Raw genomic sequence first — 10,643 nt, 5'->3', positions numbered from 1 at the left:
ATTAACAAGTTATTAATAACATGAAAAATAGTTTTTAACATGCAAGCTTTTTAGTACTTCATCAAGCTGAGAGTTTTAAAAAAATTGTTTGTTTGAATTCGTAATCTTCTGTGAAAGATTAGAAAGGGAAAATTAAAAAGATCTTTTGGTGACATGATTTGAATTAGTTGACTGTGTAGAAAGTCTCTTTTCCTTGAGAGACAGAAAAGGTTGAGGGATGGGGGGAGACAGACTATTCTCCTTACATATAGCAGAAGCTACAAAAAAACTATACACAAGAATCAAGTTTTATACTCAAGAGTATAAAATATTTAATAGTAAAGATATTTATACCTATTCAGCTATGGAGAACATAGGGAAAATTTTTTGTTTGAATTGTGCAGAAAGAAGCAGGCATTGTCCATAATTCTGAACTCCCTCTTCATCTTGCTGTGCATTAATTTTTATTGCAAACTTATGGGAAAAATACCATTTGTGCAACATAAAATTATAAACAATTCAAATGATTAGTTCAATAGATTTTTAAAGATTGTATATTTTGAGCTTGGTTGTCTTGTACAAATGTCATTTAAAGCTAAATTTTACGTTGCAGACTAACAGTGGTAAACCTGTTTATAAAAATGGACACCAATTTCCTAGTGCTATAAGCAAGAATAAATAATGCAGAACTTGTCTCTCTGGTAATGTCATCTTTCCAACTTAATGGATCTGTTAGTCTTACATAAAAATTTTCTAAAATTGAAGAGAAGCCTTGTAAAAGAGCATTATATATTGTCTCTATTTATTTGTCATTTAAAAAATATGTTCTATTTCTTGTGACCTTTACCAAAAACTTTTCTTAGCAAATCTTATGATAAAAAATACCCAACCCAGCTATTAAATACATTCCTATTCCTCCCAGCTTGACAAAAAGTTTTGGTTTTGTAGATGACACAGTACGATAACAGAGTAATGTCCTGGACCAAAGCGCCAACAAATGAACATCATCATGAAGATAACATCATTCGCTTTTGCCAGTAATGTTTGATATCGACCAGTTTCTCGCATAAACCACCTCATCTGTAAGAACGGATTTGAAATTTCTGTTCCAAGTATTGTAGCAGCAAGTTTCTGGACCAGAATAACATCAAACAGGACAAAAACTATTCCACAGGTAGAGATGATGTGATGTAAAGCATATCAATCCCTTCAGTGCCCATGTAAAAACACCACAAAAAAGCAACATGAAGTAACCCAGAGTGAGGTGGCAATGAATGTATGTAATGGGGTGTTTGCATCACCCATGGCAACCAAGGGCCATGGACCAGTGATGAACGCGCTCCAGAATGACAACAGTGATGTCAAAGCTCCATGACACACTGTAACAAGTCGGCAGTTCCATTCATGGCTTCGATGAGGATTGATGATGCACAAGAAGAAATATAAACTGGTCCAGATAAAGAACATTGACATCAGAGGTATTGCAAGGGCATGAAGCTCATGGTTGTACCTGATCCAAGATGAAGACTACATTATGGATTAACAACAAAAGATATTTTACTTAAAAGAAAAATTAAGAGATACAAATTCCTTCTTCAATGACAGAAGTGCCTCAGAGGTGCTCACACTTCTTGTAGGTAATTGCTGTAATCGAATTTGCAATTTTCCCCTCACGACTCTACCACTTTTCAAGAACAAATCCCCACGAGAAAAGCCACGTTTGATCTTAATTACACGACGGCTCATTGATGCAACGCACCCTGAAAGGTAAGCAAGCTCATCCCGATAGTAACTCTGATAGGTAAGGGATAATTATGTGTGTGACACAAATTAATGAGAATTGATCAAATTGTCAAAATCAAATAGATCCGCAATGAACTTGTAAAAGTGCAGTGATTGCAGTTGTAACGTAACACGGCTCACGCAATACACCTGGCAGCTTATCTTTGAGGGAAAAAAAAGATCTTTTGACAAAAAATCGGGAGAAAAGTTTGCTTTTCAATCCAAATGAGCGACTTGAAGAGGAGCGACCATTTTCATGTAAATTTCAAAACAAACATCACCAGAAAAATTCTTTCGACGCCGTTCAGTTACGGTACATGATCGCAGGTTGAAACTTACCTCGCCTTTATAATAGGTTCAAGAGCAAACCAATATTTGATTTTCCGTTTTTTATCTCTGCTCAAGCGAGCCTTGTATCTAAAAGTATGCTACGTTCTCTTAGATTCCGTGAATAAAGCATTTTTTCTGACCGCAAGTTACATCACTTACCCAAATACCACGATATGTTTGAGAAATATTTCCTTATTGGTTAGCGCTTTTTCCACGGAAAAATATCTTCCAACACAGGCCAAAGATATCAGTTCTTTGTTTTAAAGATATCAGGCATAAACAGATTACTTGTTCATAACTCAGCTGTCACTTTCCCCTCCCATGTTCGACTTCGATACCGGAGCGAAGAACGTTTGGTCATGTGACAGACAGGAACCGGCGCCTAAATCTCAATGTGCGGCAGGTTATTTACTCACTTGATTGGCCTTACTCTACCTCACGCAGAGAGTTTTTGAAAGGGGATTATGCAAAAGCTATGGATAAAGTACTTCTGAAAGCGAAAGTAGCATACGAAGCGGAACATACATGAACGCAGTCGCACGAAACGAAAGGAGCAAACAAATTCAGAGCAAGGGTGGGGTGGGGAAAGAAACGAAATTGCCTGTCTGCTGACAAAAGGTATTTAACCTAGTGGCAATCGCGTTTGGTAAAATTTTTCCGCTCGACTGTAGATTTCCATTCCTTTCTAAACCTTTTTTTTTCTTTCTTTCCTTTTAGCTCCCTATCGCCCTTTGTCCTCTACCGTTCGCGCTCTATGAACAGCAGCTTTCTCCCCGCCTCTCTCGCTAAGCTAAAAAGGGGACGGGCAAAAACTGCTCCACAGCAGAAGTAATGGGGTGTTTTCCACTGTCTTGAAAAGAATGACAAGTAGTTCCGTGTTTATCGTGATTAGGTTATTTTGATATAAAAATGTCCTTAGGAGGGCCTAACAGTTTCCATTTTGACCTCAAGAGCCTATTTCCACTCCAAAACCGTTAACGCTCGACCATTTCTTTCCAAAACCTACAGGTTCAACTCTATGGGGTTCTCGATAGAGGCCTTCTTAGGTAGAATTTTGTCTGAGAGACGAAAGTGGACTGTGCAATTTACAAAAGCTTCTGTACGAGTAAGTGGTTTTCGTTTAATTTTATTTTAGGGGTGACCGTCGTGAGAATGAACACCCCACGATGGTACAAATTCAGTCATTCCTCGAAGCTGCAGACCATTATGGTCATGGTCTTGAGTTTTTCTCGCCATTGACTGTCTTCTAAGGTGTAGAATAAAAGAAACTGCTCTGGAAAGATAGTCAAAGCCTTCATTGTGTCTGTGCGCATTTGGCAATATGCGATGAACTTTATGGCGAATCGCTGCTTCTTATTGAGTTGTCTGAAACCATAGATTTTGATAATGACTGTCTCTCTGTCTTTGTTTGATTTTTATTTTGGTCTAATTCGCAGCTGGTTCTTCTTTATCTCCTTCTCCCGGTGGTGCTATCTCTTCTTCTTTTACAGGAGCCGGCCCATCTCCATCCCCTGAGGCAGTTTTCTCTTCTCCCTCTTTAGCAGCCCCACCATTTCCTTCTTCTGATAGAGTGCTCCCCACATCTGCTTCAAACGGAATCTCATCATTTCCCTCCACTGACGCCCCTTTATTTCCTTCTTCAGATGAGGCTCCTCCAACCTCTCCTTCTTCTACTGGAATTCGATCATCTCCTTTATTTGCACTCTCCTGTTTGCTGCTGCCTTCTTCTTGCATCAACACTTGTTCTTCATTGGTATCAGCCAAAGTAGATTCCCCTGCATCCTCACTAGCTGCCACAGTTTCTTCTACCTTGGCATCACCAGCTGCCTCCACTTTCTCCTGATGTGCATCACTTCCAGCCTCAGCCACCTCTTCTGTAGCATCAGTATTTCCTTCAATAGCCCCCTCTTTAGCATTAACACCTGCCTCAGCTTCCTGCTCTTGACCATCACTGCCTGCCTCAGCAATATCCTCCTTGACATTATCCCCTGCCTCTGCAACCTCTTCCTTAGAATTGTTCCCTGCTTCAGTTACCTCCTCCCTAGCCACACTGCCTGCTTCAGCATCCTCTACCTTTGCAGGAGTGTCTCCATCAGCCATCTCCTCCTTGGCATTATCCCCTGCCTCAGCAACCTCTTCCTTAGAATTGTTCCCTGCCTCAGTTACCTCCTCCCTAACCATAATGCCTGCTTCAGCATCCTCCACCTTAGCAGGACTGTCTCCATCAGCCATTTCCTCCTTAGCATCACAGTTCGCCTCAGCTACCTCCACATTGGCATGGCCATCTGCCTCAGTTGCCTCTGCTGCCCCTTCCTGAGCATCATTAGCTCCCTCAACTACATCTTCACCAACAGCACTACCTCCTTCTACTTCCTCCTGCTCACAATTAATACCTGGCTCAGCTACTTCCTCCTTAGCATCACCAGCTACCTCAATTACCTCCTCCTTAGCACCACTTCCTCCCTCAGCCAGCTCCTTCTTAGCATCACCACTTTCCTCAGACACATCCTCGCTTGCAGCACTGCTTGCTTCAGCTATCTGCTCCATTGCATCACTATCTCCCTCAGCCACCTCCTTTGAATCACTACCTTCTTCAGCTACCTCCTCCTTAGCATCAGTGCCTGCATCAGCTTCTTCCTGCTTGGCATCACAGCATTCTTCAGCTACCCCTTCCTCTGCATCACCACCCTCCTCAGTCATCCCCTCTTTGTCACCACAGCCTACCTCAGCTACCTCCTCTTTAGCAACAAAGCCAGCATCCTCATTCTGCCTACTGTTGTCTTCCTTGGATCCCTCTACCTCTTCGGTGGCCGTGCCATAATCCTGAACAAGTTCCACCTGGATGGTATTTTGTTCCATAGCATCTCCTTCTAGCATCACAACTACTCCTTGGGTTTCTCCCTCTTGAGATGTATTCTCATCCTCCCCAGCTAGTTTCTGGGCAGCAGAGCCCTCTTGCATTACTACTTCTTGGACAGCAACGTCATTTTTGGATACCTCTGCCAGAAAAGCACCCTCTTCTTGAGCTATTTCAACTTGTGTGGAACTAATTTGCAAATAAGTTGCACCATGGAAAGAGCTCTTGTCCTGACCAGCTCCTTCCTCCTCCTCGGCCTCATTTTCCTCATTGCTACCCTCTGTTTCAGCTTTGCCAAAGTCCATCTCCTCTATTACAATCACTGGAGGTTGCTCAGATTCCCTTGAAGATGTAACCTCATTTGAGCCTTCCAAAGTTGCCTTATCATTGGCCCTTTCCATGAGCACTTCTGAAACACAGGACTATGATTAGAAAAACTGCATACTGATTAGTTTCTTCTGTTGTTTGTTAACAAGTTACAGTCCAGCCTGTAATACTTCTTCAACTAGGGTCACCAACTTCAATCATTCAGTTTGCCATTTTCCTCCCTGTCAGCTAGTAGTACACCAGCATGTTAATTAATTCACAAGCTTTCAGATCCCTAAGGATTGGCTATGGAATAACTGCTAGCCCAAGTTGAAAAATTTGACTGTAATCAAGAGATGGTTAATATTTCTTCAGGAGACACAAGTTTGAAGCACATAATTTTTTTTAGCACTTTTTAATCTCTGCAAAAATTTTCATGTCATTTTTCACCATATCTGTACAAAATTAATCACACCATGCACTCAAATAATTATAATTAGGAAATAAATTAAGTTAAGTGATACAGTCTGATGAGAACATCCTGAAAAAGTATATATTTGGCCAAAGTTAATAAACAAAATTAAATAATACTGCTTGAAATTAACATAAAGCAAGTGGAATTGTAGAAAACATCTACCTCAACCCTTACACTCCCAGGAGTGACCAGACGGGAATTTCCCCTTACAAAATACAATACATTTAAATTAAGAAGGTGACGAGAGGACAGGAAAATGCAACATTTGGAGATCTAAAATGAAGAGAATTGACATTATATCTTCAAAGTGAAAGGGTTTAAGACCAAACTGTCGGAGACTGCGTGATTACTTGCGTGACATTAATTTGTCAACAACATTATTGTGGAGTTTCTAATTTGTACATGATTGACATAACCTCGAATAACCTTTTTCATAGTGCTTAGCAACGATCAATCACAATGTAGAGAATGTAGTATAAGAATTAGGATCTCGTTTCAAGTTTCCAGAGTAGCTCTTTACACGCCTGCTGTAACCTAGTGAATACGCGAGAACAATTAAACAGTTAAACTCAGTCGAGTCTGTTGATTGAGTCCAGTACGTTAGAAGACCAGTTATCCCTAGTAAACGGGGCAAAGTTTACGAAAAAACCAAACCAGTTGTCTAACATCTACCTTTGACATCATGATGGTTTCTTTTATTGACAAGGGTTACACTTCAAATTTCTTTATATTCCCTGGAGTTTCTTTGACAGGGTCAATATTTTGATTTTCTATTTTCTTAAAATGCAATGTTTCCACAAATGTGAGAGAAATGACAAAATAAGAGTTTGGCAAGATAGAAAAACAAGAAAATCGAGAGTTTGTTAATCCAAATTGAAGTGATGGAGATGAGTTATATGAATTGCAGCTGGGCAACTTTTAGTCTAAAGTTTTTAAGATACACAAGTGGTGATAGACATTGCATCTATTATTAAATCACTCTATCTTAACTGATCAGTAGAACCAATGACAATAAATGTGAACAAAAAAACTTTATCAAAGAGACCATCATGAGGAAATTCAGCATTACAGTCTATAGATCATCTGTAAAACTTTCAACTGAATCTCTCGATTAAAAAAAAAGATTATTTTCTTCACCAAAATCTTTATATTTAAATGCAATTAATCTATTTGATCACAAAGCTTTTAAACTACCTTAACTACTTGGCTCTTTTTTTAAAGCAGTTATTATAATTATTTTTCCTTTTGATAAACATGCACTGATTGTTATCACACTAAGTATTGTAAGTTACATAAATTCTGAAGCGATGCTTTCTCGTAACATAATCTTCATCACCTTCCTGTAAGTAAAATTTCTCCTTGTTTATTGATAAATGCATTTAAAACATGTGTTTTGTTTGTATTTCTTTTTCCAAGGGTTGGGAAAAAACCTCAAGGAGATCACATGCACTATTACACAGATAAAATATTAAGTGTCACACAAAAAGTATTCAACAATAAACTTACAACAGCTTAGCACGTAAGCAGTTTTGTCCAATTTACACCCACAAACCAAACCTCTCAATTACTGATTTGGAGTTAATGGCCCCATATTGATCTTGTGAAAGCATTGTTCAATGAATTTCATGAAAACTGATCAATTATTCACATGAGAATCACTCTGACAGTTAATTAGTAAAAGATTCTATGTTAAGAATCCATTCTGTGATTTACACCAAATACATATTTAAAGACACTGACATGAATGGTTTATAATTATACATTATTGAGCATAGAGAAAAAAAATCCATGTTATTCACCAAAAAAGAATATAAATTATTGAGATCATATAATCATTAAACTGAAACAACATTACATTATCAACAATGAGGTTGTTTGTATAAATCTAAGACTCTGATTGATAAGATTACAGCCTAAATGATTGTTTACCCACACAAGAGTTGATTATAATCACCTAGACTAGCACTGGATAATATTTGTTTTTTTTTAATGCCTTCCATCAATTGTCTATAACTAACTCTCAAAATAACAAGCATATACACTGTACCTGTACATTGGTAAACTTACAAAATTAAGTTACGATGCACAAACCAAACATTGAATAAATATTATGTACAACAATACACTTTACGCTTCATTTCTTATAACCATCTTTAAGTTAGTATTCAATGCTTAGTAATCTAGTTTTAAGAAAAGCATTGAAAAAACTTCCATCTTGCTTTTGAACTAGATTGGAATTTATACATAAGGAAAGCTGCTCACATTTTTAAAGTAACTATAGATTAAGTTTAATCTTTTTAAAAGCAGAATATGTTATTTAGATATGAGTATATCTACAACAGAATTCATTTTAACCTAATCTTCTGAAGGCTTTGACTCATCAGCCTCCTCAGCAACTGATGGTTCAGCTTCCTCGGCAACTGATGGTTCAGCATCACCATCACCTTTATCTTCCTCCCCTGCTGGAGCTTCCTGTTTTTCATCTACTTCCCCTTTCTCCTCTGATGCTACCTCTTCATCACCTTGCGGTAAAGACTCAGAGCTTTTCAGCGCCTTTACCTGCTCCCTTGCCTTATGACCCCTGAAACTTGCCTGAATCTTAACTACAGCACCTTGCAGATCTGGATCATTCATATCAATATCTATCTGTTCTTCCTCACCTTCTACCTTTGCCTCATCTGCTGCACTAGCTTGCTCATCAGTAATTACCTCTCCCTCTTTCTCAACCTTATCTTCTTTATCAGCATCCTCGGCAACTTCATCAGCATCTTTGCCAATGGCTTCATCAACAGCTGCTTCTTCTGTTACAGCCTCTTCAACTTGAACAACTTCTGTCTTCTCCTTGTCAACTGCCTCTCCTCCTTCAGCACCATCAGGTTGTCCTTCCTGCTCCACAGGCTCCTGCACATCAGCTTCAGCATCTTCAGTTTTTGCAGCTGCCAAGTCATCAGGTTGTGTATCTGTGGCTTGCTCGTCAGTGGGTTGGTCCTCTGTAGCTTGCCCCTCAGTATCTTGCTCATCAATAGCATCTTCCTGCTTCACTGGTTTTTCAGCAGCTTCTGCCTCTCCTGCCTGGACAACCTCATTATCAGGTACCTCTATAGAGACAACTTCTTCTGGGGCGTCTTCAGCAGCATCTACACTCACTGATACTTGCACATCGCTTTTTGAAGCCTTTATCTCCTTTATCTGCTCACGTGCTTTGTGCCCGCGGAAACTTGCCTGAATTTTGACAGCTGCAGTTTCCTCATCTTTGTGCTTCTTCACGTCCTCCCGAGCTTTGTGTCCTCGGAAGCTTGCTTGAATTTTAGTCGCAGCTTTCTGCACATCAGGGTCATTCATATCAATGTCAACTTCCTCTCCTCTCTGCAGCTTTTCCATTTGATCACCCTTCTTTGCATTGTCTTTGCCAGTCTCTGGAAGTTTGTAAATCACACAAAAGAATGAGACATAAATATATTTCCAGAATAGAAACTCTATTTTAAGTTCTCAAAGTTGTGTTCGAGTGATCTTCTTCAATTTTATCATTGTGATACCAAAATTGTAAAACTACACATGAAAAATCTTTAAATTTACATTCCTTTCACAAGTTAAATTATTAACGCTTCCTTCCATAAAATGGAAAGTATATTAAAATTTATGGCAGTGAGTTTGTATCAGAATATAGTTTCCCACAATTTCAATATTATTCCACTTAGAAGTACATATTTAATTTTTTAAAGCTTTCAATAAAGATTTACTGCTTTGCAAATAGGTGGAAGGCAAGGAAAAGAAAAGGCCCTTAACATTAACGGGCGGAAGTTCTGCAAAATTTCCTTCAGAAGGAGGGAAATTAAAAACTAGGAAGAGCGATTAATAAACGAGTATTATCCTGTGTAATATTCCAAGTCAGGATGCAAATAGTTAGAACGGATCCGGCCGAAAAAAAAAACGGAGCACTGAATATTCAATTTAGCTTGCATTTTCAGCTAGCGTCTGGATTGTTTACACAGTCATCTAAATACTGTAGCCACCAAAAGCGAAAGCGTACCTTCACGGATTAGAAGCTGGTTTTTGAAATACTGTGCGGCAAAGTTGATGATGTCCTCTGGTTGCTCTCGCAAAACTTCCCTCGCCAAACCCTCCAATAAATTTTGGAAGCCCGGCGGAACACGCAGCTTCATAGGAGCGTATTGCACCGCCATGTTAATTGTTCAAATCCTTCGTAGAAACAGATGGAAACAAGGAAAGATCGATCAAATACAGTGCAATCTAATTGCACTAATGCGCTACATTAGAATTATGGCTAAGTCTCTATGACGACAGCAAATAATTATAATGTATTCGTTAATTGCAGCAAAGGGTCTGGAGGCTAGTTTGTTATTTAGTTCCCAGGGTTCAGCAACTTTGACTAACTCAATTTTAGAATCGAAACGTGGGAATATACTTCTCTGTTTTGGTGTGCTTGTGCATTAAAAAAATCTCTGCAGGAATTGCTGAAATTATCAAAAAGGGGAAAAATTTATATCCCAGTTAGCAATAGTTCTACAGTTTCAGTGCTAAGTACAAGAAAAAGATATTGATTTTGTTTTTTTGCCAGCAAAAGCAGTAAGAAACATAGGAGAGCAGAAGACAAACTGAACAAAGAACTCTCTCTTTTACGAATAAGTATACATCTTTCTACCTTAAGAATATTCCAGCGCTCACTCTCAAATAAAGTAAATATTGGAGGAAATCAATTGCACTGGATTCCTTCCTTCCTTTGATCCATAATTATAATTTGCAGCTAACTGCATTGTTTACAATTTTTAAATCAATTGGACTGAAAATTTATTTCCAAGGACATTTTTCAGTTAAATGGCACATGCGGTAAGTTTGAAGATCCCAGACTTTCTCTCCTAGACAACTTCTTCATCGCAAAAATTTTTTAAAACA

At 38.7% G+C, this 10,643-nt stretch overlaps 1 protein-coding gene and 1 pseudogene across 1 annotated transcript; both read right to left on the bottom strand.

The window, feature by feature from the left end:
• Window positions 1-822: 822 nt before the first annotated feature.
• Window positions 823-3,389, bottom strand: LOC136281620 (TLC domain-containing protein 5 pseudogene; annotated as a pseudogene).
• A 127-nt stretch (window positions 3,390-3,516) lies between these two features.
• On the bottom strand, window positions 3,517-10,013 carry LOC131792221 (uncharacterized). Its single transcript, XM_059109600.2, has 4 exons — window positions 9,760-10,013; window positions 8,390-9,145; window positions 4,693-5,126; window positions 3,517-4,530 (listed from the first exon to the last, which is right to left on the bottom strand). The coding sequence occupies exons 1-4, from the start codon at window positions 9,911-9,913 to the stop codon at window positions 3,517-3,519; spliced, it is 2,358 nt and encodes a 785-aa protein (XP_058965583.2). The 5' UTR covers window positions 9,914-10,013.
• Between the last annotated feature and the right edge of the window lie 630 nt (window positions 10,014-10,643).

Source organism: Pocillopora verrucosa, chromosome 6 (assembly GCF_036669915.1).
Source record: "Pocillopora verrucosa isolate sample1 chromosome 6, ASM3666991v2, whole genome shotgun sequence".
Taxonomy (NCBI): domain Eukaryota; kingdom Metazoa; phylum Cnidaria; class Anthozoa; order Scleractinia; family Pocilloporidae; genus Pocillopora; species Pocillopora verrucosa.
The sequence above is the reverse complement of the archived record's forward strand: the minus strand, read 5'-3'. Positions and strand labels throughout refer to the sequence as shown.

What these genes read in the sequence shown, in the direction of transcription:
- LOC131792221 (XM_059109600.2), bottom strand. Translation starts at nt 9,913, where the DNA reads ATGGCGGTGCAATACGCTCCTATGAAGCTGCGTGTTCCGCCGGGCTTC. An exon ending in AGATGAGGCAAAGGTAGAAG is followed by an intron (nt 5,127 to 8,389) that starts GTGAGGAAGAAC and finishes GTTCCACACAAG; the next exon opens with TTGAAATAGCTCAAGAAGAG. An exon ending in GCACTGATGCTAAGGAGGAG is followed by an intron (nt 4,531 to 4,692) that starts GTAGCTGAAGAA and finishes GCTAAGGAGGAG; the next exon opens with GTAATTGAGGTAGCTGGTGA.